Below are 27,218 nucleotides of genomic sequence, written 5' to 3' on the forward strand. Positions count from 1 at the left end.
CCAGCCCAAAACATTCTGTCATAATGCTTTGGCATAGCATGACATTCTCCTGTAACAACTGATTCCTCAGCCTAGCCAGTGCGTGTCCTGTGTGCCCTGAGCCTTTGTACAAAGGACCCCTGCAGGGCTGAGCTGTGGCCAAGCCACTGACCCAGCCCTGCACAGCCATCTGGACTTCCCTTCCTCCTTTTGTGCACAGAATGGGACCAGTTCCACCATGGAGGAAGCTGCTTCAGAGTCTACAGCAGGATTTGTCCCTAAGCAAGTGTTAGATAGATAAGGAACAGAGTGTAAAGCCTGTTCTTGATAACAGATAAGTTTACGTAACCTTGCCCTTCTCAATCTTTTTATGTTGCATTCAGCCTCCCTGTACTGCAGAATGTGTCCAGAAACGCACAGCCTGGATAAACTTTTGCCATACACATCGCTGCTTGACTGGATTGGGGTAAGAGAACAGCTAGTGTTTCCATTAATAACTGGAGGCAGTCTGTTTGCTTGTTTTGTTTTCCTTTAATAAAACTTGCCATGTGGCTTATTTGTATACATCACCTTTTCTCAGACATACTCCAAATCCATATTTGTGCTTTGTATCCATTTTATTTTGTTGAGTCTTAATCTTAGTAGTGTCTTTCACAAACTCTAATTTCCTCAACTAATTTAATTTATAAAATGGGAATAGTTACTGTAAAATAGTTACTGTAATGTAATGGATGATTAATTTGCAGGGGTTTTAGAACAAGACACTAATTGCCTATCATATGATATTTATAATGGACAACATATCTTTAACCAACAGTCATGCAGTTATTTCCAAGACAAACAGTTTCAAGAGAGTTAAGATTTCTGCGTAAGTTTGCAGAAGTAAAATAACTTAAAATAGGCCCCGACATCTGTAACATACCAAATAGCTAGTTTGAATTTTTGTAATTTATCACTGTTCTAATGCTGTCTTTTCCTAAATGGAATCAATGAGAGAAAATGTCTTTTATCTTTCTCTTCAGCAAAATTGAGTGTACAGTTTTGGTTAGCTAGATTACTTCCCAAAGGAAATGAGTAATGGAAATTCACTTAGATACTCAAGCAGGCTGTGTTTTATGGCAAGTGAATTATATTCTTCGCATTTGTCTGTATTTATAGGTTATCCCTGGAGTAACATGTGCAACAGACATTATTTCTCTACCTATATTAGAGGTAAGTGTCTATATAAAAATGTTCATATTAGCAGATAGGAGCTTTGTTTTCATTTTTAAAAACTAAATACTAGTACAGTGTTGGCATGCACAGCCCTGTCCAAAAATAGGGGTGAATGGAAAGTTGCCCTATTGTAAATGCATGACTCACTTAATAAAATACCAATTTTCCTGACTGATGTTTGCTAGCTCAAAGACTTATTTATTTATTTTTTTCTTCAGTTGAACAGGGAAAGCCTTCCAAGAATTAATTATTTTTAGGTTTGATTGATACCCCTTTGCTTTGTGACTTTGTTAGCTGCAGGTAAGGTTCTTGGCACAAAAGATGTGTGGGATTTCTAAGTACATACCCCCACTCTGGTGTGCTCAAGGGAGATTTCAGAGATTTCATTGTGCTTCCATTGGTACTTGTGGTTCACGACCCTCCCTTTGTTTTGCCCAGAGCATCCTGTGAATGCACTAATGTCAGGGATTTGGCTACCTAAATCTAGACACAGTACAGCCTGGAAGAGGCAGTGAGCTAGATGCAGAGGAGCACATGCTGTTTTGATAGGAAGCTCTGCACTTTCAACTGAAAAAAAAGTTAATGCTTCTTCCTGTCTTCCTTTTCCCTGCCTCAGCTATCCCCAATTTAGGAAAACACTTCACATTTTCACAAGTGCTACCCCCAAGTGATCTCTTGTTCCCCATGGGAACACACTCTGTGTTCCCATGTGAGAACACTGTATCATGTAGAACTTTGAGGTGAGAGTCTGTTTTCTAAGTGCTTATAGTTAGCTCATAAAACTTCAGTTTTAATAAAACCTTTTCAAATTGGTGAAGTTACCCACTGCCCCCTCACTCTTCTGTAGTTGCATTACAGCCATACTTCAGATTTGCGTCACTGTTACCTGTGAATCAAGCTTTGCATACTTTGCTTGGGAAGGCTGCCATGAGAGATGAGACAGCTGGAAAAATCTGATCTTGAAACTGTGTTGCTGAATAATCCATGTAATTCACTAAGGTCAAAGTTAGCAGACCTTTAATTTGTCTGAGATTGAATCTCAGACCACTGGGGGCAAATGCCTTTAGCAGCTATACTTCCTGATTGTGAAACTCATTTCCTATTTCTGTCTGAAACCTAAACAGACTGAAAAGGTCATAGTTGAACTGAAGACACACATTTCCTGCTACTTGCCACTGCAAATTGCTTTGACTCTCGAATGAGGACAGATATAAATACACAGGATTTACTGCTTTGGGTGCTTTGTACCATGCTAGTGACACAAAGCCACTATGCCTTGAGTTTAACTGATCACTTGATGGGTTTTGGTTGGTGTATGTTCTCGTGTCACAGACCCTGATGAAAAATCTGATCCTATATGTATTACTATTCTCGCATCAGATTCTATAGCATTTCATGGAAAGGATGGTGAGTTGTTTACCTGAGAAGCTTTTTAAAGTTCTCAAGCCCTTAAATTGTTGAGAGCCTTTGGGAGCACTGTATTCATATTCATAATGTAACACGCTCCTTTGGTGACAGGTCTATTTTACCACCACGTTCAGCAAGTGATATTAAGAGAGGCTATGAGAATGGAGGAGTAGTCAGAGTCAGGTTGTCAAAAACTTTACACAAGAGTTGTCATTAATATGAATCTGATCTTCTTAAATGCAAAAAACAAACTTGAATGTGTGCACATAGGCTTTATCTTTCAGAAGGGGAGGAGTGAAGGGCAGGAGGAAGAGGAGAAGAAAATGGGAGGGAGTTTGGGAGAAGAGTGAAGACATGTAGTGCAAGCAGTTGCCAGGGAAATCAGCGCAGGAAAAGGCAGGCTCTCTCCCACCCTTTGCTGGGTATAAGAGTGGAGCTCTATGGTGTAGCTGCTTGTGCCTCCTACGTGGTTAGGTACACAGCTCTCTGAATGCCTTCACTGCTGGGTATTGCAACAGTTCTTCAAGAGGACAGTGTGCCCTCCTGAAGGCTTGAAAGTGGTTCGCACCCTTCATCGCTGAGGGACTATTAAGCAGAGAGCTCTCTTTGTCTATAGTCAAAACACTAACACTTATGAAAGGCTCCGTGGGAGCTTTTGGTGGATTGCAAGCTGGTAAGGCCTTGATCTGACTTCTGGTGGTACAGTGGTTTTTAGGCATTCACATTAATTCCTAGAAACATCTGCAAAATAAAAACCACTTAAGGCTGAATAAAGGAGTCTTCTCTCTCAAATCTTTGCCCTGATGATCCTCAGAAGATCACAAATTTAATTATGATAATCCTCTCTCCGGTTTTTACTTTTTACTAAGACCTAAAGACAGTGCAGATTTTCAGTGGCATCTGCTTTTAATTCTGAAGTCTACCAGTTCCTCTTACAGGTGATATATAAAAGAAACTCGTTGTCTTGCTTCCCTGTACCACAAATCAGAGTTCTGTGTTGGCCTGAACGCATCTTCACACTGGTAGTGCTGTCGCAGTTGCATAAATTGGTCACTAGATGATACCCTTACGCTATAGCCTTGAGTCCCCCTCCCCGCCCCCCCCCCACTGGTTTCCTATTGGTAGCACTTACACAGCATATGTGCATATGTAGTAGTCCATTGTAGATCTTGCTAATCAGCTCCAGCAGGCTGAACATACGGTGCTGTATGCCCTTCCAGTTTGCAGCTGCTAAGTATAACTAACTTGTAGCAAAAAGTACATTTACTTTTCTGCTGCAGCTGTAACAGTAAAGCGGCAATCAACCTTGGCAGCAAGAGGAACGTGGCTGGAAGGAGTGAGTCTCTGCATGTTATTTTCACTGGCAAATTGTAGTCTATAGTAGGAAATGGTTTAAGGGCATCTGAGGTTTTCTTCTAAAGTTGTCATTGCTATTCTTCCCCCACTTTTCTGAAAAAAAAAATCAAATGTGTTATAGCAAGCCAGGGGAATATTGTGAATCCAGATTCTCTCTGCCTTCTAATACTTCTGCTGTAGTATCTATACTGGAAAGGCAGATGAGTAGAAAGGGAAAGATAAATGAAGTAAATGAAGTACCATCACTTGTTTTTTAAAACTGCCAAAATAAAGTGCCTTAATCTCAATCACTCTCCCTATATAAACAGCAGCTTTAAATCTCTTGAGCCAGTCTAGGAGCTAGCTCAGGAGACTAGTACCTGTTCTTTTGTTTACTCCTGTCTGTTCACAGCTGGGTTTCAATCACTTTCAGCATTAGAGTCAAAGGTTTTAGAATCACTGTGGGAATGTTTGGATTTTGTTTGTTTTCTGGGTTGAGAGTCTGTTGCTTGAGACTGGCAAATGGATGTTTGCAGTAGAAATAATAATGCAGCTTGAAAATATTGCTAGCCTGCAGCTGCCAGGGTTGTAATATTGCTCCTCTGCTTAGAGATACTAGGAAACCAGAGTGGAATTTATTTGACCAAATGTGAATATTTACACCTGAGTCAGTTGCATAAGGCTCCTTTTCAGAGTCAGTGAAACTCTAGACAGTATGGTTAGCATAATCTGTGGTGTGGTTCTTCCCATCCTAAACCAAACATTGGAAATGGGTCAGATAACTTAGGATTTAGAAATATCCATTTCTCCCCAGTGATTGTAAAAAGGACTCAAGGTAGCTAGGTATCTGTATTACACCCACCATCTCTTGAGCTCAGGTATAGGTAGATCCTACTTCAGCTGTTAAATTTAAAGGATAAATGTTTAGGGTAAAATTAAAGAAGTATTGAAAAAAAAGAATGCAACTGCTATTTTTTTTTCCCCAGCTAGACTGCTTTGTAGCTACAATTATCACTGTTCTTTCTAATCACTTAATGACAGGATTATTAGATATTTCTATAACTGTGCAGCTTTTATTCATGTTTTCCCTGCAATGCTTTGCAGGTTCAAAACTCTAAAGGCTTCTGGGACAAACTTAACTCAAACTTGGAAAGTGTAAAGTATGCAGAGCCACACTTGCATTACCACAACAGTGTCCTGAGGAGGGAATGGCTTAACCTTTCAGAAGAGGTAAGTATACATTCATTGAAATAGTCTCTAGAGCTGTCTCTTAAAAGGTTGTTGTAAAGCTAAGCATAGAAGAGTGTTTTTATTTTGTTTGGTTTTTTGTTTTGAATTCTTCAAGGATGTAGTGGGGTAAAGAAATGGGAACCTGGCTATGAGAGATGTAGAGACTTTCAAGACCTTTACTTGTAAGGTCAGTGTCTGTAAGTTATATTCTGTGAAAATAATGAAACTAAACAAAAGCAGAGCTTGCACATACCTGTATTATTAGGTGATTTAGATGTATATGGGTACCTGTGAGCATAGGTAGTTGAAAGGTGGGTTGAAGCCCCACTGTGCTTATTTCCACTTAAAGGGAAAATCAACTTCATTTCTCATCTGCCTTTCATCAGGAAGTATTTTAATTGGCCTTCTGGTTTGTTTGTTCATTTGGAGATTTTTGTTTGTTTACGATTCAGAAAGAGGAAAGAAGAACCACAGCATATTTGAGGAATATTTTTGAAAATGCAAAGAAGTAGGTACTGTTTCTTATTATATTTACCTTCTCTTATTTTGTTGAAGTGTGTTGAAGGATTTAAATGTGTTCTCCAATATGACTCATTAGCTATCTGATCAGACACCTTGCTCTGAAGAAAATTATCTAGCTGTTAATCAAGTATAGGAGTCCTTATGATCACTATAGCTTGATCTGAAATATCCAGGCCTTTAGAACTAGGGAATTTATGGTAACTGTGAAGCCTTCTTGTGAAACCTAGGCAGAGAGAATTCTTTTATTGTTTACTTGTTGTTTACTAAATGTAGTCAGAATTACAGTTCTTGAATCTCTTTAGCTGCTTTTGAAAGACCAAAGGAATGTTTAAGCTTGTTAATGTCCTAAAGAAATTCTTTAAAGCAATGCTTATGAAACAAGCTGATTTTATTTCCCACCCCAGGGTGCTGTCTCATCTGGACACTTGGGACCGTGGTAAGTAAAACTTAGGTTGATGTAGGCCTTAGCTGGATGATTTTTTAGAATATTTCCAACTAGCTGTTTTTGGCTGAAAAATAAATTGCTATGTGTGCTTTCAGCACTGAAGCGTTTGAGGGATGAAGATGAGTGATTATTAAATTACAGGAAAGCATTCTCTCTGGTAGTAGTGATAGGATCATATTCTAACTAGGAATCCTTTGAAAGTAAAGTTTATACTTCATAAAGGTTCTAACTTAACATAATCATTAAACCTTTTTCTGTCTAAGGATGGGTTTTCTCCAGGATTTTTCTCCTGGAGCAGAGTATAGATGACACCATGTTATTACTGAGGCTTGTCCACTTCTAGCTGTCTATATTTCCTAAGAATCTATGATTGATGGGATTGTGGTTAGGCATAGAGAAAGACATGTAGTGAAATTTTCCTTGACCAGGAACACCTGAGGTTTTTCTTGATATTTGGTTCCACTGTCACAAATAAGTAAAACTGAATTCAGTAGTAGATCATGTTTCTGTTGTTCAGGCTTTAGTCTCTTGGGACTCCAGGCTGCCCTGATGGTGTGTACTATGAAACTGCCAATTTAAGTTCTGCCCACTGATTTTATTGACAAAAGTTTTCAGAGCGTTACAGGCTGGAAATGAATACATCACACTGGCCGTCTGCACCTTAGCTGGTTATTGCTTTGGACTCTGACTTTTAGGACCTTGAATCAGCTCCAGTGGCCTCAAGTTCAAAATACTGGCGTGTTTTCCAAAGATGCTAATTGACAAGTCAGTCAGATTTTCTACTATTCCTCAAGAATTTCCAGATAAGTCCCAGCTAGTAATGAACATCAATGTAATGTATCTTTTCTGTAGGTCGTTCTTCAGGTCCTTTGAATTTGAGCAATACACGTCTTTGAGCTGCTAAGTGGTGAAGTAAATGTATTTCAAAGTGAGCAAAGAAAGTGGAAAGAACTTTCTAAGAATATAGCACTCAGTCCTGAAAAATACTGACTTGGTTTTATGGTAAAAGATGAAGTAGATAATTTTTCTTCATTTGCTATTAGTGGAGAGGAAGCACCAAGTAGGAAATGGAGGGTGTTAAGCTTCAACAGATACTGGGCAGTAACTTTTTTTTATAACCTTCTTCCATGTAGTTATTTGTATTTCTTTACATAGTGGTCTACAAATCAAAATAACAGAAGCAGCCAGGCCGCTGGAGAGAATGTGAGAGATCATTCTGTGGAATATTTAGTTTGTGACCAGCCATTTCTTTAGAAAAGCCATCCAGTTGTTTGCACCGGGTGGTTCCCTAGCCTCTTTGCTCTACCAAGTTGCCACAATGTGATGCTTCTCTTAAATATCAAAGAAAAGGGACATGCAAATAAAATGTGAAATGGTGTGACAGGTTTGTATTCTTCTATGCAAAAACAATGTTGAAACATTTGAAGGGAAAGATGATGGATGCAGAGTTATTTTTCATTCCTTAGTTTTCTCTTACACAATCCTCAATTCTGTCCCTTAGTTTTTCAGGTGGTGAAGAGAAGCACAATTTCTGTTTGTTTATGTATGATTCTAAGTGCTTTTGAAGTTGGTTGAAGTTTCATGGTGTTTCTGTAGTGTCATGTCCTTGAATGATTCTTACTACTTTTTTTTCAGAGGAAAGGCTAACACCTCTCTTTCAAGAGGAAGATTATCAGCAGCAATTATTAATGGGACTGGTATGTGCTGTTGTCACCCTGTACACTAGAGGACGCACCACCTCAGCAAATGTAAAGACTAAGCCTCTAAGTTTCAGTGCTAAGCGGGAAGCTCGCTCAGAGTAGCTAGATATCTAGTAGCTTGATACTCAGAGTAGCTGAGAGGCAAACACACTATTTACCAAGTCATTGGCTTCCTTCTTAATAGGTCAAAATACTATAAGGCCTAGGGGGAAAACAGCAGCAAAAGGTTAATTTGTCAAAGCAGCTTTCTCCAATACAAATTTTCTGTGGCTAGAAACTGTTATTCAGTCTCGCTTGCACTTCATCTTAACCTGTTGGTTATTGTTAAACTATTTAATGTCCTCAAAACCTGCCTTGGTGTTTTCCCTACCTGCTGCTGCTTTTGGAGAAGATCATGGAAGATTGTCCTGCTCCCCCATTTAACACCTTTTTACTGTCCCCTTGGCTTCTACCTCACTTCTAGGACTGTTCTGAGATTGCATTCCTTTTTGCACGTTTTCACCGGTGATCTCCCCTGCTTTCATCTGTCATTCTTATGCTTTCCTAGTATCTGTACTGCCCTTCCCACACACTGCAACTAATTACCTTCTAAATTGTTTGGGACAGATACTGTTTATCTCAGTTGATCTCTGGGCTTTGATACAAGTAACAATTCAAGGCATTTCTCAGTAAGGAGGCAGCATGGGCCAAATCACAGACAGAAGTTGAGTGAGGTCAGGGAATATTAGAGGGAGGAGAGGGTAGGTAGGAGAAGGTACAGACCTCATCATAATGAACACCTGATTTTAAAGACTAACACACTGATTTTTTTTATTATTATTATTATTTTTAAACTTGAAGTTATCATAAATTACTCAGGTTATCTCCTTGCAGTTGTGCTAATGTTAGTTAACTCTGTAGTAAAGTCCCCCACATTTATTTGTATGTAATAAGTATTTATACTGTGAGGAATCACCATTCATACTAAAAACTTTTCTCCTTGCTGTTCTTCAGAAGAAAGGTAAAGAAAGCTGTAGCACATCTTATAATACTTGCCGAGTTTAACTTGGTTTGACTTGATAAAATTTAAGATATCTAAGCTTTTCTTCTTCATTGAAAGTTGAACTTAGCACCCGTTTTGGTGGATTCTGGTATATTTATGTAGTAGCAATATACATATATATATATATATATATATATATATATATATATATATAGGTGTATGTGTACATGTATATATACTATATAGAATATTTATATAGTAATTTAATATTTGTATAGCAGCTGGAGAGCTTATTCTGAACTGAACTTTGTGATGGGGAGAAAGTTGTGCTAATTCCTGTTGATCAGGCTCTGCACTTGGTAGAATTTTTGAATCTCTCTAAAAAGAGCACAGGGACCCTGAATTGTTCGCTTCTTTTTCTAGATGGTTGCTCAACTAAAGGATCACCTTATGAGACATCTCCAGTACGTAGGAAAAAAGAAGATTGACGAAATAGTTTTGGATTACGTCGCAAATCTAGTTAGTATGATTCCATAGTCACTAATGTGAATAAGCATGGAATTGTTGCGGGGCAGAGGGAGGTATGTACTGTGTGCATATAGTGTGTGTTTAGTGAGAGGAGGTTTTTCTAAAGTAGTTTTTCCTCCAACTATATCTTGCTGCTTAATAATATGTGTATTCATATAGTAAATAATAAAGCTTTAATATTTAAAAGAATCATACTGGGCTCTCAGAATGCAGAATAGCCATTTCCCTTTACAACTTCCACAAATACGATCTGTTCCCAAAAGTGAGTCTCAGAACTCATCATGAAAGTACCAAGAGTGTTCTTTAAAACTGTTTTGTTTGCTGCAGAATAAATTTACTTCATGGTTTGAATAATGAAAGTGCCTCTAGGGGAAAATATGGATTAAGAAAACAATTATTTCATTCCAGTGTAGTGTGGAAGTACATCTTCATAAGTGTTACATATTGACTTTGATAGGCTGAGTGTAACAGGAGGGAGAGTTTTGACCAAACAAATCCATATGGCCTGCAGTGAGAAGTTACTTTCAAAATCCTTATTTTTTCCATCTTTTGTCATCCTGAGAAAAACTTTAAGAAATAAGCTGTGAAAACTGTGGCTATTGCTGTGTGTAGAAATTATTGTACCCGAGTTTGTCCATCTTGATCCCCAATCTTGTCAGTGTAGAATGCAGAGTGAAGTCTATAGGCAACTAGTGAATCCTGTTGATTGTGCTAGTGCTGGATTCAGTAGAATTCAGTCTGTGTAGCTCTTGGACGCTAGAAACTCCCCATACTGCTGTTTCTAGAGCTGGAAGTCTCAGTAAATTTACTTGAGGCTACTGATGCCTGCATCTTTTCAGAAGTCTTGTACAGGCCAGTTGCGCTGTCGACATTACAGTGTTCTCTGAACCGCTGCAACTTCCACTGAGATTACTGACCTACCTGGATGTTACGCTTAGGCTTTGCTTTACTGGTGAACCAACTAGTCAGGCTGTAATTACTGATATGTAGTTCTGTATTTTTATGGCTAGAAAAGGAAAACTAGTGGCTGATTAAAATAGGAACAGTACAGCACAGTCCAAAGTTTTGTATGTGAAAACAGTGCTGAAAAGAAGCAGAAGCAGAATATGTGTTCTCCTTCATTAGTCTTCCAGTTATTTCTTCTTCTTTTTTTTTCTTTCTCAACTTCACTAAAAACAAGAATTCTCTCAATTTATTCTCACAGACTTCTCATTCTTGGAGAAGATACTCTAAAGAATATCTTTAGATGCACGTGTTGCCGGATCCTTTTTATGTAGATATCACTTACTGTTAGTTTTGGGTTTCTGCTTATCCTAGTCAGAAGTTTTCACATCTTTTAACTTTTGTATATCCTAAATATCTAGAAGTTTTTCTGGGGAATTAATTGATTTGATTCTTCTAACAATTTTCTATGGTACCTACAGTGTGTAGCACAGCTACAGCTAATGAAACAGGAAGGGATTTGAAATTACCTTGTTTGTGTGTTTGCCTTCATAGAATATTGTACTATTTTTATTTCTTAAATTAGAAACAAAGGAGTAACTGTGAATGAGGACCATTTGTAGTGACTATGTGAATAAACTGAAGCTTAAGTCAAAGTAGCAGTGGAATGGAGGCATCAATAATTTATCATAGAATGGTAGATTAGTGGATGCTTGCTATTGGGGAACATATACAAAGAAGTAATGTGAGAAAGGGTTAATGAAACATCCCTGTGGGAATTCCCTTCCATTCACAGAGGAGTTCTTCAGAGCCTGAAAATACCCAGTTATCAGTTCCCGTGCCACCTAACCTGCAGGAGTTGTTTGTATGTCCATATTCTGTCCCACTTCTCTCCTTACCCTACAATCTCTTTATTTCAGCTTTACTCCATATGTGCCTCTTGGTTTTTTTTTTGTTTCATCTGGGCAGGGAAGCAGGAAAACAGTTTATAGAAGCTTGGCACTTGCTACCCTGACAATAAACAGAAGAGGAGGCAAAGTGAACAGACAGACATGGGGCAGAGAGAGCAGAATAAACTGTAGAAGCTTCTCTGAAAGTCACTGCTGTGGCTGCACCTTTTTGGCAGATGTTTGTAGCTAGTTATCTGAAATGTCCCCAACTGGGGAGGAGTAGAAGAAAGACTCCATTTGGATTTGGGTTTCCTTGGAATGAAGAAAACTGTCATATCCCCTATACAGATCTGAAAGGCAACGAGGCCTTGTCTTGCTCCTGCTGCTCCTGATGCTCTTACTTTGACTGTTTCTGTGGCTCTTCCTACAGAAAACGTATGGGAGTTTAGCATTTCTGGTCCCTAATGACTTTAGTGGAACTTGAGTCTATTCAACACCTTGACCTAGAAATGTAAATGTTTCAAAATAGCAATATAACTGTTGAAAACGTCTGTCTATTACATGCACCAGCTCACTGTTAATCATGTTTTCTTCTAGGTAGTTTTGAGCACTCCAAGGGAGATACCTTTCGATGTTTACTTTTTGCCTAGAAAAAACTTATGACCTCATTATTACTAAAAGAAGAATGGTTTTGTTGCAAAAAACTGGGTTTAGTCTTAGTTTGGTTCCACCAGAGACCCACGGTTAACTTTGAACAGGAGGCTGCCCATACTGCCTCTAGAAAACAGATGTTTCCTTTCTCTCGTGTCCTTTGTCTGTGTCGTTCATACTGAAAACAGTTTGGGACATGACTTCCTTTCTCCCTGTGTCTGTTACGGTATATTTCCAAAGTGAATTGTGTAACTGGTGAGGATATCATGTCAGGAGCATGCTTGTATTTAAGATTTAGGTGTTTTGCCATAGCTAAGTTGACCCTGACTCTTAAGAAATTGTTATCTTTCTGTACCCTGCAAAAACTGCAAAGAGTTAGCTGCATTCTTAAGCAAAGAATATTGATTTTGAAATATCATCCCTGTGAAAATAACTTTTCTTGTACAAATAGGAAGAGGTGATTCTGAAATTAGTAGGAAGTTCCTCTTCATCTCAGCACTGATGTTCAGATCCAGTTTTAATTCCCCATGCAGCAGGCCTTAGCTGCACTGTGTGTGCTGGCGGGAGATGAAAGTCATTCTGACAACAGGTGCGGTACTTCTGACCGTTGTATAAAAACTGGAAATTTCTCATTTCCTGGAAAATGAGTGGAGAAAACCTGTCCCTATGTCTGAGAGCTTAAACTAGAGCTTTCCACTGCGTCCAGAAAGTATGGACATGGGAAGTATGAGGTGGTTATTCTGAGTCAGGTAGCTGTCCCAGCAGCCTGGCTGGATTAAGTGATGAAGGGTGGAAGAAACAGATGCCACGTGGCGGAGTTTCCTGATCAAGTTCAGAGAGGAATATTAGCAGGGACCAGAGTTCCTGTTTGTATGGACTTTTCTGTACCCTATTTCTCTCTTGCTCAGAGCCTGTAAAAAGTTAGAAGGGGCAGAGTCTATAAGGAGAAAAGAGAATGGGAAATAGGATTCCTGGATTCTGGCCATCTTGTAGGGTGAGAAGGCTTATAACTTCTTGTGACACCTCTTTGTAAAGCAGAGATCAGACCTGCTTCCTTGGAGTTTTCGAGGGTTGATTGATTAGAGCACTTTGAGGCCCTGAGATAAAAGACGTAGAGGAAGCGTCTCCATTGTGTTACTGAGATATGAGAGTGGTTGCACATGACAGCGGAGAGGTAGCTAGAGGTAGTTATTTCAACTTCTATCTGCATACTTTCTCTCTTTTGACTGCAGAAGCTTAGAAATGCCAAGTTGAGTGCAGGGCTTGTGGCTTTGTATGCTGACAGTCTGTTCTGCATGTCAGCTTGGGAGTGCATGGAAGAAACTCTGTGTACAAGAGGTTGTTTTACTTTCCCATAGACAAGAAGGAAACTAAATAGGAGAGGCATTTGCCTGTCTCATCTTTCCTATTTGCCTGTGCAAGATCTGTGATTCCTCCTGCAGGCTTTTTCCAACAGACTAAATATTCCACTGTCTTCAATATCCTCCAGTTTTGTCTAGGCCATAGGGACCTGTCCTTGCCAAATGCTCAGTCATTTGGAGCTTTTATTTCATGGCAAACAGGTCGTTGAGAATTTGATGCAAGGGTATGATCAATGGATCCCTGAGAAGCACCGTGTGTTAGGATGCTGCATGTTTTGCACGGTGCTTGGACAAGCTGAGAGCGCATATTTTAGCCTTCTTAGAAGCAGGCAGTTCTGGTGTATTTTAAGCTATTTGTCACTTTAAGCCCCTAGGAAAAGAAAAATAAGAAATGCCAGAGGCTTAGTAGGAGGGGTCCATTGATAAAGTTATAAGCTAAGCTGGTGTATGAGACAAATGAAAGCTAAGGCCTGCTGTACAAGGACTCCTAGACATGTTCTGCTTTTTGTTTTAGCTGAATTTGATCCATCGAATGATGAAAGAAGTTTGGAAGAGATACCAGCTTCATTCCTGCATCTTCTGCTTGTGAGCAAGTAATTTGTTAAAGTTTTCAGGCTGTCTTTTAAAATATGGGCATAATTTGATGTTCAGCAGGACTTACTGCTTGAACAGTCAGTATTTACTGAACTGTGAATGTCATCTTTAACTAGGATAGGAGATGGTGTATGAGCATTTACTCTTTTTAAAGATCATGCTGGCCCTGTCTAAGCCAACATAAGTACTAATCGTATATACATTTGTATGCCTTGAGTTCAGAGTTGCTGAGTTCTTAGCGCTTTCAAGTTGCATAATGGGTGTTGAATATCTATAAAAAAACAAGTCACTTATACCAGCACTCAGCATATTTCAACCTGTTGATGTTATTATGAGGTATTACTGAGACTTGTAAATATACAATAGTGGGGGAAAGGAGCCACTGTGAAGACTTCGTATATCCACATTTAGGTAAAGAGCTAGTGTTGCTAGGTGACAGATCTACCATCCCATGGCAATAAACCCGAAGTACATGCCTGTAGTGCACGTATTATACAAGTTGACCTTGCTACCAGGAGAGTGTGGACATCTCAGATTACTAATATGTTGCAGTGATAAGCGAGGAAGTGCAGCCGAGTTTGCGGTGTTCCACATCATGAGTCGGATTCTGGAAGCTGCAGATGGCATGTGCTTGCCTTTACCTCCAGGTGAGTCCGGTGGGTGTGGTTGTTTCAGTGTTTGAAGGCATGTGTGAGGAGGGCAGCGTTCTGAATTCCTCCCAGAAAAGCACGAGTTGCAGCGTTTGTGTCAGGTTAACTTTGGCATTATTGAAATCTATTAAACACAGTTACGGAGTTACGGAGGGGAAGACCCTCCGTAAACACGTGCAATGAAATGAAACACAGCGACTTAGGTACTATAGAGACAGCAAATTAGAGGTTTAGTTCTTTGTTTTCAGACTCCAGTGGAGTGCTTGGCACAGTCGTAGCTCAGAACTAAGGTTTAGACTACTTCTGTGAATTTATTTTTCTTAGGCACCTGGACTTCAGTGTCAAGGGCTACAAGGGGGAAAGCCCTGTCCTGGAGAAAAAAGGTGTTTTTTATTGTGCTGCTCCCCTGCCCCCACCCTAGGTAGAAGAGTTGATCAAGATAGTAGACTTTCATTTCCTAGAGTGTCTCATAATTTTTTATACTCTTTTTCAAAGCACATCTCTCTCTCTCTCTCTCTCTCTCTCTCTCTCTCTCTCTCTCTCTCTCTCTGTGTGTGTGTCTCTCTCTCTCTCTCTCTCTGTGTGTCTCTCTCTCTCTCTCTCTCTCTCTGTGTGTGTCTCTCTCTCTCTCTCTCTCTCTCTGTGTGTGTCTCTCTCTCTCTCTCTCTCTCTGTGTGTGTCTCTCTCTCTCTCTCTCTCTCTCTCTCTGTGTGTGTCTCTCTCTCTCTCTCTCTCTCTCTCTCTCTCTCTCTCTGTGTGTGTGTCTCTCTCTCTCTCTCTCTCTGTGTGTCTCTCTCTCTCTCTCTCTCTCTGTGTGTGTCTCTCTCTCTCTCTCTCTCTCTCTGTGTGTGTCTCTCTCTCTCTCTCTCTCTCTGTGTGTGTCTCTCTCTCTCTCTCTCTCTCTCTCTGTGTGTGTCTCTCTCTCTCTCTCTCTCTCTGTGTGTGTCTCTCTCTCTCTCTCTCTCTCTCTGTGTGTCTCTCTCTCTCTCTCTCTCTCTGTGTGTCTCTCTCTCTCTCTCTCTCTCTCTGTGTGCCCCCCTCTCTCTCTCTCTCTGTGTGTGCCCCCCCCTCTCTCTGTGTGTGCCCCCCCCTCTCTCTGTGTGTGCCCCCCCCCTCTGTGTGTGCCCCCCCTCTCTCTCTCTCTCTGTGTGTGCCCCCCCTCTCTCTCTCTCTCTGTGTGTGCCCCCCCTCTCTCTCTCTCTCTGTGTGTGCCCCCCCCTCTCTCTCTCTCTCTCTCTCTCTGTGCCGCTCTCTCTCTCTCTCTGTGCCTCCCTCCCTCTCTCTCTCTCTCTCTGTGCCTCCCTCTCTCTCTCTCTCTCTGTGCCTCCCTCTCTCTCTCTCTCTCTCTGTGCCTCCCTCTCTCTCTCTCTCTCTGTGCCTCCCCCTCTCTCTCTCTCTCTCTGTGCCCCTCCCCCTCTCTCTCTCTCTCTCTGTGCCCCTCCCCCTCTCTCTCTCTCTCTGTGCCCCTCCCCCTCTCTCTCTCTCTCTCTGTGCCCCTCCCCCTCTCTCTCTCTCTCTCTGTGCCCCTCCCCCTCTCTCTCTCTCTCTCTGTGCCCCTCCCCCTCTCTCTCTCTCTCTCTGTGCCCCCCCCTCTCTCTCTCTCTGTGCCCCCCCCTCTCTCTCTCTCTCTCTCTGTGCCCCTCTCTCTCTCTCTCTCTCTGTGCCCCTCTCTCTCTCTCTCTCTCTCTGTGCCTCCCTCTCTCTCTCTCTCTCTCTGTGCCTCTCTCTCCCTCTCTCTGGTAAAGGGAAAAGGCTTCTTAACATTGAATGTTTAGATTTTCTGTGGCTTAATTTGCCAGAGCAGACAGGGATTTACAGCCAGGCTCTGTAGATTTGGACTGAATTTTAATCCAGTTAAGAATGTTCTTACAGAAAGATTTGTCTTGCAGTCATGTTGAGAGCTGTGGAACCAAGGTCCACCTGTAAACACAGGCTGGCAGAAACTGATTAGAAGGTGCTCCGATCAGAAAGCATAAAATAGACTCCAGTCTGTTTCTGCCTTCTGATTCTGTTTGAGTCTTTTTCTGGTTTGCATTTTCTGGTCTGTCTTCAAACTCAAAACTTCTTGGTCAGAAGTTGTACTTCAGACATATACTGTGTGTGGACAAATGTTGCTGTCTGATGTTTCATGTGATGCAAAACCATCATCTGGCTGAATTAAATAGGAAACTGAAGTCTTAATGCTTACTGCCTGTGCAAATACGTGAATGGCAGCTACCTGGAATGTGTGTTGAGAATTTTAGATTTTGACTGAGAAGAAAGAAGTAAAACACAAATTAATGGCACAGTTCGGATGTAAGCTGGAAGCCTGAACATGTTTGACTGTGCAGCCTGCTTTTCAGTCCCCCTTGGTTCTCCTCTTTCTGACAGGGATGTAGTTGAGAAGATGTAAAGGACGTTGCAACGAGACTACGTAACTTTTGATAAACAATTTTTTTCACCAACTAGAAACAGAAAGTAAGGAAAGCTGGGAAGTAAGGAAAGCTTTAGTTAGTATAATGCCTGTCACTAATTACAGAATTTTTAGAAATACATATGTATTGATGGACTGAACACATTTGTCCTCCTCTCATAGGTTTTCACTCTCTGCACTTGGGGCTTGGTGTTCGATGTCTCCCTCTGCACACCCTTCTGCACTACATTGATAATGGAGTCTTGCATTTGACAGAAACATGTGTAAGGAAACTGCTGAAAGGTGCAGTGAGTTTAATGTGTTTCATCTGTTTAAGTGCCAGCTAATTGGGAGGGATGTCCTTTCAACTATTTGAACTCAGACATAAGATCTACTGCCCAGGGGATTCAGTTCTTTCCCAGAGTGCTATTTCAGTGAAGAGTGTAGTTGAAAGTGTTGCGCAGCTGCAAGGAGAAAGTTAGGGTGCAGACAATATGAGTGACCCTTCTTGCAGCAGACAGTAAAATACCTTTGTAGTGTGTGTCAGGGGACTGATTGCAGCTGGTCATTTTTTCTATTTGCTAATTCTTAGAAAAATGGATGCTGATAATCATCACAGAACTTGTGGGGAGGGTTTTGGTCATTACAAAAATGCATGTCTGTGTGTAAGGAAGTCAGTCTGCTGTCCAGTCTTCAAGTTTTGCTTTAGTTGTATTAGAGCAAGATAATTTTAGTGTTGGGATTGCAAATATGTATGGGAGTTTCCTCTCAGTAAGAAAGGCTTAGGAGCAAACTAGCATGCGTGGAGTGGGGGTGATCAGGGCCTAGGGCTTTAGACCTAAACAGGAAGTGGAGAAACATGGCAGTTTCTCCACATAGTTATGGTCATACCCGTGTTAACTGCCTTTTTCAAAATTGGAGGGGAAGAAGAGAGAATTGTAGTATAAGTTTATCCACATCTGTTCCTAGATTACAGCAATACTGCAATGTGATTTAACTCTGGTGGTTGTGCTTTTTGTTGCAGCTGCGACATTTCCTTGTAACATGGTAAATCTCTGGTGCCCAAGAAATACGATGCAATGCACTGTATTAATGTGTGTACAGTTTTTCTTGATATGTGAGATATTACAAATATGGAGAATTCTACTTAATGAGAATGTTTGAATTACTACAAATTGCTACCTAAAATGAATTTACATACAAATATATAGAAGTATATTTATATAAACTATATAAGTATAAATAGCATTCCTATTAGGCCTTATTTAAAACTAAAGTTTTATTTCATTACAGAGATAATATTTATTTGAAATGTCTTCAGTGAAAGTTAGAAGTTTCAGTTATGTGGTTACCGTAAAAGGGTGTTTTTTGATTTGATTTTTTTTCCTCTCCTGTAGATCTGGACAACAATGAGAAGAATGAAAAGCTTAAGTTCAGTATTATCACAAGACTTCCTGAGGTAACTTTGGATGTCACTTCTTGGATCTTAGAATGGATGTGAAATTCCTCCCAGTGCATAGGATCAAGCCAATGGAAGACTTTGCTGGGATTCAAACAGATATAACCTGAACTCCTCTCCAGTTTCTCCATCTGTTACTCATAACTTGTAGGGTACCCTGGTATCTTAAACTATAGGTCTGTCCCTAGTGCTTTTCAGTGACTGCAGTTCTCTGCAGGAATCAAATAGGCAAAAACGACACTCCTCTGCTGAGTGCTCACCTGCATAAAGCAATAAAGATTTTGGGGGGTTTAAAGAAGGTTTGTGGGGTTTTATGTTTGTAGTGTCTCCACATGCCTTTCCTACTCTGACCATCTGCATCTGGCTTTATTCACTTTATCAGAGAGATTCCAAAGCTGATACAGTAACAGGTAGAAAATTTGGTCATACCACATTTCTGTGATGGTGATGGCATTACAGTATCTCGCTGTCTGTGAAACTTCCCAACCTTACCTGTTGGTCAGGTGGCTTGTTAAGGCATGTTCTGGAGCTAACTATTGATGCCTCATTAAAAGTTAAAACAGAAAAGGAGACTGACTCCTTTCTTCCCTTCATTCTTAGTGCACACCGCAGTACTGCAGAGGCAGCACAATGTCTCAGTGAGCAGAGAAATACCAGGGACTCCCCTCTGGCAGTGCCTTACAGTAAAACAAGCCCTTCTCAACACAAGCTGCTTATTGTTTGTTCGTTGTGGACTGTTATGTGTAGTTCAAATGGCCAGAAATGGTGCTTCAGTTTTCTTTTAACAAGGGCTTCTTTATTTGGCAGCAGTTTTGTGAAGGGGTAGGAAAGGAAAAATCTACAAAATGTTCTTTGTTCTCTGTCTCTTGTTTTGGGCATGGGTTGGTGAGCTGAGGTCAATGTGGGGCCTGTGTGAGCTGTGAGCCCCAGGCCCAGTGGGTGGGGAACACCATGGCCACCACACTCTGATGCAAAGGGGCTGAGTTGTGAGTGCTGTAGAGGACATAACACTGCTAGTTATGCACAGTAGACTCAGTGCCTTTTTGTTTCTATTTAGAGCTTTGAGGGGAAAAAAATGCAGAGAATGGTTTGTTTGCCTAAAAGGGCACTTGGGGGTGACTTGGACTATTTTAAGTTCAGGTTACATTCACCAGATGACTTCAGTTGACTCAAAACCAAGCATTTCATGAACACTGAAACTGTTCAGCATTTCCTAAATGAACTCCTTCAGTAGTCTGTATTTCCTTACAGCTGAAAGGGAGGAAATAAAGACTAGATCAGGAAAATAGCAGGAGGTAATTTCACAGTGTGTTCATATTTGATTGCTTAGTGGTTAGGATAGGAAGCTCTGGGACAGCTGAGTTTGAATCTCTGCTTTTTTGTTTGGGAGACTGTGAATCAATGTTACCAGTTCCCAATACAGTGCCCTAAATGATGGGCTGCGGGTTGTGTTCCCAGCATCTCTCCTCATGGTATTCTGCTTTTGTAAGCTTCTGTATACTCCTTGAGCCAGACAGAAGTGCAGTTCTGAACACTGTGTTAGAGCATTGAGAAGCAGGGTTTGTTATTCTTTGGGAGAAGAATGAGTCTAAACTAGAGTCACGTAAAGGGTAAGCACTCATTTTGAGCCTCAAATAATATTTAAGTACACGTGCATGTGTGCACACGCACACACACACACATATACACACACAAAGTAGGCAGAAGCAAATGGGACAGATGGATTGTTAGAAACTTACTGGATTACTTGGGAACTGAGCAGCAGGGATTTGATTGTTTCCCACATTCTGGGAGAGTGTTCTCATCTCTTGCTTATTGGTTATAAAAGGATGCCCTCATGGCTAAAAATTGTGATTCCTAAACTTATCATTGATGTCTGAAAATAGCCTGTGTTATGTCCTAGATTTCTTTTTTTTTTGCCAAAAAGAATGCACCTTTTGGGGGATGAGAGGATGGAAATTGGTTAGTCTGATATTGTTGTTATTGTTGCTTTTGGATGTGTGTTTCTTTTTTTTTTTTTTTCCTCCTTATTTATCAGTCTTCTACTGTCCTCTGCTGACATTCTCAGTTTTTTTTTTTTCTAAATACTTACCAGGTTCTTGCTCAAAAAGCCCACCAGTTTTGGAATCACCCAGTAAATGCTAATTTCATTGCACGGAAATATGTGAAACTCTTACTTGAAAAGCTAGGGAACAGACAGGTGAGTGCTATTTTGTTGATGTTTTTGCTTGGACAGGGTTGAGACACGTAACCTTGTTGTAGACCGTAGCATACTGAATGTTACACTTACTTGGCACTGTGCAACTTTGAACTGACTTGAAATGTTCTCCTTTACAGTATAGCAGACCTGTGCCTGAGAGAGACTCGGTCTCTGTAGAGTTTTTGCCACTTAATTACCTGACTAATATGCTGGCAGAGATAGAGAATCAAGGTAATGTTAATTCAGTTCTTTGGAAGACTAGTAGTTGTTACATTGATTGTTCACATTTAGCTTTATCTTGACTGTATTGATAACACTGAGTTCCAAAACTCCACTGATATCTGAACATGTAGGTTTTGGTCTCTTTCTGTTGGTGGGAATTGTCTGAGAACTTCTTCACTAGACGTCCTTTCTTCAAAATCCTCTATGTTGGATCCAGTTGGTAAATTGGCATTTTTCAGAAAATGCGTGGCGACAGGGAGCTTGTGTCATTTTACTGTTTGCTCAGTTTCTGGCCCAGTTTATTGTAAGCTCTTTTCCTGCTTAATCGTGACAAGAGGGATGGAGAGAACCTAACTGCCTTTAAAATAAGTCTGTTGGCCCACCTCTGTGAAAAAGACGCCCATCTTCAAGGAGGTATCCCAGACCTAAATGAATGCACTAGATCTGGAAAGTGGGATTTTTGGAGTCAGCCTGCTTGTCCATATTTCCTATCGGCTGCTTAGTCTGTTAGTCTTTGCAGGCCCTTATCAGGGATACCTAACTCCCCATGCATTACATAGTGAACCGAAGCCTCCCAAGATTCTGGACTCGGCAGCAAAAGCAAGATATGTAAAGAGAAGCATTACACTGTCAAGCTTTACTGGTTATGTGTATAATAATAAAACAAAATCAGGTCAAGGTAAGGGCTTGAAAGCTAGAATAGGACTGTCTAGGTACAGATGTCATCCCAATGGAGAAGGAAGAATTTCAACTATGTAGATGCATATGAGAATGTACCCCAGTCCCTTTTATTTACTAGCACAGACATAGCCACTCTTCTTAAGTCTTGTTTAGGATCTCCGGTATAGAATCAGTGTGGAATACCTAGTGGTCTCCAGATGGTCTAGATTTACTCCTACTAGGAGAGAGATTGTTTGCTTATATTCCACTAATAGGCAAGCTGGACTGCTTGTTTGCTCTTGTGTAGTTACAATCTGCCACCGAATGGAAACAAATTCATTCTAAATGTCATTGAAATCCCACAGATAAGCTTACCAGTGCTGTGGAAGTTCAGTAGCAGTAGCTGTCTGTACTCTAGGGTTGTTTCAGTTAAGGGAAATGCCTGTTAAGTTCAGAGTTCTATAAATTTGACACACTATTCTTAGATGACAGTCTAATTTATTTTACGATAAAGGATCTTGGAGCCTGCTTAAAAAGTTTCACCAAGCTTTCCTCCTAGCCTCAGTGTCCCTTCAGGAAGACTTTGCAGTTTATAAAAAAGCTAGAGGTAAACTTCAAAAGCTTTCTACCTTTGCTGAGCATCTAAATGGCTGCAGTGAAAGCTGTGTAGGTATTTTGTATAAATGAAAACAGTTCCATCTAATACTTTAACTTTCGGTATTCTAGATGAAGATGTTTAGTAGATCGCAAGGTGTAATATAGAAGAGTGCTCATGTTTTTGTAAATGCTAACTTTCTCATGGTGTTTCTCCAGGTTTGCATCCATGCAAAGAGCAAGATCACGTTAATACAAGATTTGTGGAGGAAACGGCACTGAGACACACCATGATGCTCTTGGGCCTCAAGTATTCCTAAAATAGCTTTCTTGAACAGCAAGTCAGCTTCGCTGCTCAGAACTGTGAAACCAACTTTTTTTTTTCTTTAAACTTAAATATCATTTTGTTTTCTAAATCATCTGCAGATTTGAGTAGGCATTACTGAGAGAAGAAGCGACTCAAAGTAGTGTTTGGTCCAGTGTATTAAGGAGTGACTGAACTGAAATTACTGACTTGTAGATAAATCCTAGAGAAATGCATCTGATGCACATCCAGCTTTCCAAAGAAATATATCTCTGGTTCCATTTTATCTTGTGAAATGGTCAAATGGAGCTACATTTAATACAGCAAGTATTAAAACAGGCTGCGAGAACTGGTATTAGACTGTTAAGTGTTTTAACGAGCAGGACAATCCTGAAAAAGGTAGTCCAGTTGTATTGCAAAGTAACAAGAAACTGGCAACTGTTTACTTGTTTGGGTTAATAAAAGGTTTTCTTGGTGCGATTATGTGAAATAACAAATGAGGAATCAAGTCTGTGTGTATAATGCATAAGTAATGATGTAATCATTCCTTGTGGTGATGATGTATTATCTTACAGTACGTCTGCCTTTGAGGTTGTATTCTAATGTATTCAGTTTCATAATTAGCATAAAACACTATCTCTTTTCAGTGCATGTGAAAGTTTCTTCTTGTCCTGTATTGCTTAGTTTTATACATAACTTCCAAAGAACTTTTTTTTTTTCCTAAGTTTATCTTAACAGTGATTTGGACAGTTTTATTTAATTCTTTCCTTCTGACTTTTAGTGTTACAGTGTGAATCTCAGCTTTAAAAAACAAATGCAGGCTTTTCCCTCTCATTGTCCACTTGTATTTATACAGAACTGAACCATTTTTTTTCTCTCAACTTGTGAGCGATGACATTTATTTAAAATAGTAGTAGTGGTTCAGTACACAGAGGAAATCTTAAATCCGACATGTAGGACTTCTGCCATTTTTATTAAACAAAAAAAAATTTACAGAGTTTCAGACTATTCAACTAGTGAAATAAATTCTGGAGGCTTTCAGTAGTATCCTCTAATATCCTCTCTGAGCGGTTTCCAGACAGCTGCTTCCTGTTGCTTACCAGTGAAGTAGAAAGTTGCAGTCCTCAAGAACTCTCTCTGTGTCCAGTACACACTTTTTTCCTGAACAAGTGCATGATCATTCCCTTGTCATTGGCATCAGTGGAGCAAGAGTTTTAGCTTTCACACTGATTACCCAGCGGGAAAGAATATATTTCACCTTATAATTAAAATTTGTCTGGCAAGCTTGGACTTCCATCCCAGGCTGCAGAAAGCCGTGTTGGTTTATTTGTACAAGTAATTGGGACTTTGTTCAGATGTATTGAATTATTACAAGAGGAGTTATTACGAGAGAAGATCATTTGGCTTTTTCTTTTTAATGGAAAGTGTTGTAAGATATAATCAGATGCAATAAACTTCACTTGGAAAAAAATAAGCCTAGTATGATAATCACTCATTTTGCTTAACATTTGAAATACTGCACTACATATGGGATACCAGAGCTTCCCTCAGCCAGGAGAAAGGGAGCTTGTATCATTGGCCATTTAGCTGTGGTTTTGGCATTAGCAACTCCTTCGTTTACAATATGGAATTTGGGAAAACACTAACAGACGTGCCTTCAAGGGAGTTTTAAATCTATTGACGCTTGAGAGTAAGCAACTAGTGACAGCCTCTCCTGATTTGAGAGAGACCTTTTCAGATTTCAATTGGCTTTACAATAGGTTTTCTGATATGTCTTATGTTTGAACCAGGTTCACTGGGTTTGAAAGGAGCCAAAGCACCATAGGGCCGTGGCAGTGGGAGGCCACTTTCATCATTTGGGATATAAGCATTTGGGCGTTGTTCAGCTGTTGTGTGGACAAAACCAGGCAATGCAGCTTGTTCCTCTTCTGCCGTACGCTGTAAAAGAAATGCATTTTGATCATATAGTAATTATATGCTTTAAAACTTTAATACTCTTCTGAGCCAAAATCCAGAAAGCTTTAGAAAGGAAATACTGTTAGCGTAATCCTTAACACATCTGGAAACCCACAAGAGAACTAATTGTTCATTGAAAGGTAAGCACTATTTCTTGGCCGTGTGGATGCGAGCTTTTCATTTTAAATAGTATACAGCTTGAGCCTGTAATGGTCTTGCTATTTGTGAAGAAAACTGCTTAAATGAACTTCTAAAAGTTGTAGTAAGTGTGCACAGAACATCCTGAGAACAATGTGAGTTACTACAAATGACTGAAGCATCAGAATCCTGCCTAAATTTACACTGGCAGCAGCTACTGCAGAGTAGCGACGCTGCGCTGTGCTTCTGTCTGCAGCACTGAAAGGAAACGGAGTCGTAAGGTGAGCAGAAGTGTTAATGCCAAAGAGGCGGCTTACTCTAAACCAGTTTTATTACAGAAGTTCTGCTTGGCTTCAAGTTCTCTGAATGTCTGCACTGTGTATTCCTCTCCTAACCTTGTTCTCCAAAATTTCCTTGGAAAGATCAACAAGTACTCAAGGATTCATGCAGCAGAGTTAATCTGTCTCCAAGAGCTTCCTAGTATACGCATCTCATTTTTATACTGCTTTCCCTTATCTGGAACCTCTCCACTCGGGGATCACTGGTGGTTTGAATTAGAGGTATGGTTTACAGTAGGGTGTAGAATTTGAAGCACTATTTGTTACTGTCTACCCTCACTGGCTTGCCCAGCAATCTTGCTACTTCTGATATGCTTACTGTGTCTGATACTTGGAGATGCTGAACTATATATATATATTTCTTTTCCCTTCCCCTTGCAGCTTTACCCTGAAACTGAATCAAAATCAGGTTTCCACTCATCACCCCAAAATGCTGTAACTTAAGTTTACTTATAAGTTGAAGATAAGTCCTCCTTTTAATGTGAAGTGTTCTCTCCTTACACTTTGCGGACCAGTTCTAAGTGCGTCAGACTGCAGTTAGAACGCCACAAACGCACGACGTACTCCTTTTGGTAACTGCCTCTGTCTATACTGTCATCTCCGCTAAGGCCTGGCGGCTCCGCGCTTGCCAGTGAACAGCCGTGCAGTGAGAGAACAGCTCTTGCAATAAAATGAGATAGAGCGGGGCAAAAGAAGAAGCTGGCGATCAAACCGCACGCAACAGAGCAAAAACCTACTTTAGCTCTAGCTTCAGCTGCTGCCTTCTGCATCTTCTCGTTGCGCAACACCTTCAGCCAGTCCCTTTCGGTTTCTTGAGGAAGGGGAAGGCCTTGATCGATCCTTGATGAAACAGTCATCAAAAATTGTTCTCTGTCTCTCACTTCCTGCTGGAGTTTAATGGCAAGTGCTTGCTTCATGGACAGCTCTGCAACAAGAGCCATCATCTTTTGGGTTTTATCCTTTATCTTCTTCTGCAGTTCATTTGTCTGAAATTATAACAGCTGCATTTTAATCAGGTCTTCCCTTTAGACACTTACTGAACATAGCAGATAGATAAGTACTAGATACATGAAAACAAAACAGATTTGCTGCAAAGATATGTTTTGACTGAAGCTTTTCCAAATGTCAAACCTAATAAATAAAATCAACCCTGACCTTGTTTTCCACATCATAATTTTGCATTGTGTTTTGTTTTTTTGTCTGTCTTCCTTTCACTCAGCTCTCTTGCATTTCAAGCTTTTCCATTAAGGAAATGGGAGGTGAGAGGTTTTGGAGGTCACTTTTGGTCTTCCTGCTGTCAGAAGGAAATAACTATAATACAAAAGTAAATATACTGAAAACTGTGTGTCTTTCCTCTGTAGTTCTCCCTACTTAAATAACAAACTTTGAGCCACATACAGATTATATCTTCTCTCATGCTGTAGGGATCTAGAACTCACCTGGCTTTCCCTTATTTTTTTTAGCTATTAGTGTGTTAGCTGTAGAATTATGTTCAAGTAAACATGCAAAAGGAGGATCCTCCCAAGTTAGTAATTACATAACCTGAGAAATAACTAATCATGTTTAATGAAAGATATGATTTATGATACAGCTTTCTTTCAAAAAGTACGGAAGTGTATTGACTACTGCCCTTGCTATGTCTGTACTACTCATTTTACTAAACACGTATAATTTCTTAAGGCTAACATATGATTTGCAGGTTTGCCTATCAATAATGCCAATCCCTAGTTTTGTATTTTGCAAGCAAGTCATCTTACTTCTTGTCCAAAATTGAAATTACTTCAATTCCTGTAAGCCAGCAAAGCAGAGCATGCAATTCCCTTCTTACCCTTTTAGCTAATAGCAGTGTGTCCTGCTTCCCATTTTCTGCTGTGGCTCGGATTCGGTCTGTTAGCCGGGAAACTTGTTCATAGATAAAATCCATCTCCAGCAGCTTCTCCTCCTTCTGTAGCAGCTCTACCTCTAGCTGCAGTGAGAAGGCAATATATAGTGTAGGTTAATGAGAGAGGAGGGTGTTTTAGGGACTGCTTCTGAAATAATGTCAGCGAACAGCCGTGGGTAACCACACCACAGTCCATTTGCATGCTACTGATCAGACCAAAGTTAGCTCAGAGCATTACTATCACTATTACAGTTCTTCCACATCAGTCTGGGCCCTTTTGAGGGTTGGAGTTTACATGAGCCTTATTTATTACTGCCTTTCCATGATTTTCTTGAAAACAGTATTTTTTTTCTAGTGAAAAAAATTTTTTTTTAATGCTTCTGGATTCTTGAGTTATGTCATTAGTAGAAGGTTTCAGCTGTTTTAAATGAAAACATTTTTTTTCCTCCTTCTTCTGGTGCTAAATAAAACTTGAAAATGTGAGCTCCAAAGACTAAAAAAAGGAAGCCCTATGCAAACAGAAAGACTCTTAAAAACTCAAGGAGACTGAAACAGAACATTCAGGCCTACTTCATGACTACAAGGACCCTGTTTTTTTTAATTTTGGGGGTGGGTGAGTGGGCTGTGTTCCTGCCTACCTGG

General features: G+C 40.2%; 2 protein-coding genes across 3 annotated transcripts in view; one reads left to right on the forward strand and one right to left on the reverse strand.

Moving 5' to 3' along the window:
- GSAP (gamma-secretase activating protein) overlaps positions 1-23,716 on the forward strand; it is a 49,156-nt gene extending 25,440 nt beyond the window's left edge. The window contains exons 18-31 of one of the 2 annotated variants that reach the window (XM_062581620.1): positions 363-445; positions 1,138-1,191; positions 5,041-5,166; positions 5,619-5,674; positions 6,093-6,124; positions 7,769-7,830; positions 9,239-9,334; positions 13,702-13,772; positions 14,334-14,428; positions 17,007-17,126; positions 18,221-18,282; positions 20,378-20,482; positions 20,620-20,713; positions 22,178-23,716. In XM_062581620.1, the coding sequence (XP_062437604.1) occupies positions 363-445; positions 1,138-1,191; positions 5,041-5,166; positions 5,619-5,674; positions 6,093-6,124; positions 7,769-7,830; positions 9,239-9,334; positions 13,702-13,772; positions 14,334-14,428; positions 17,007-17,126; positions 18,221-18,282; positions 20,378-20,482; positions 20,620-20,713; positions 22,178-22,278 (1,157 nt within the window). In that variant the 3' untranslated portion in view covers positions 22,279-23,716. Of the gene's footprint in view, positions 1-362; positions 446-1,137; positions 1,192-5,040; positions 5,167-5,618; positions 5,675-6,092; positions 6,125-7,768; positions 7,831-9,238; positions 9,335-13,701; positions 13,773-14,333; positions 14,429-17,006; positions 17,127-18,220; positions 18,283-20,377; positions 20,483-20,619; positions 20,714-22,177 lie in introns of those variants that run through there. The other variant, XR_009959128.1, reaches the window with a different exon arrangement.
- A 280-nt stretch (positions 23,717-23,996) lies between these two features.
- The window catches only part of CCDC146 (coiled-coil domain containing 146), an 81,112-nt gene continuing 77,890 nt past the window's right edge, over positions 23,997-27,218 (reverse strand). The window contains 3 exon segments of the mRNA XM_062598616.1: positions 23,997-24,200; positions 25,432-25,680; positions 26,523-26,660. Of these exon segments, the coding sequence (XP_062454600.1) occupies positions 23,997-24,200; positions 25,432-25,680; positions 26,523-26,660 (591 nt within the window).

This window comes from Rhea pennata, chromosome 1 (assembly GCF_028389875.1).
Source record: "Rhea pennata isolate bPtePen1 chromosome 1, bPtePen1.pri, whole genome shotgun sequence".
Taxonomy (NCBI): domain Eukaryota; kingdom Metazoa; phylum Chordata; class Aves; order Rheiformes; family Rheidae; genus Rhea; species Rhea pennata.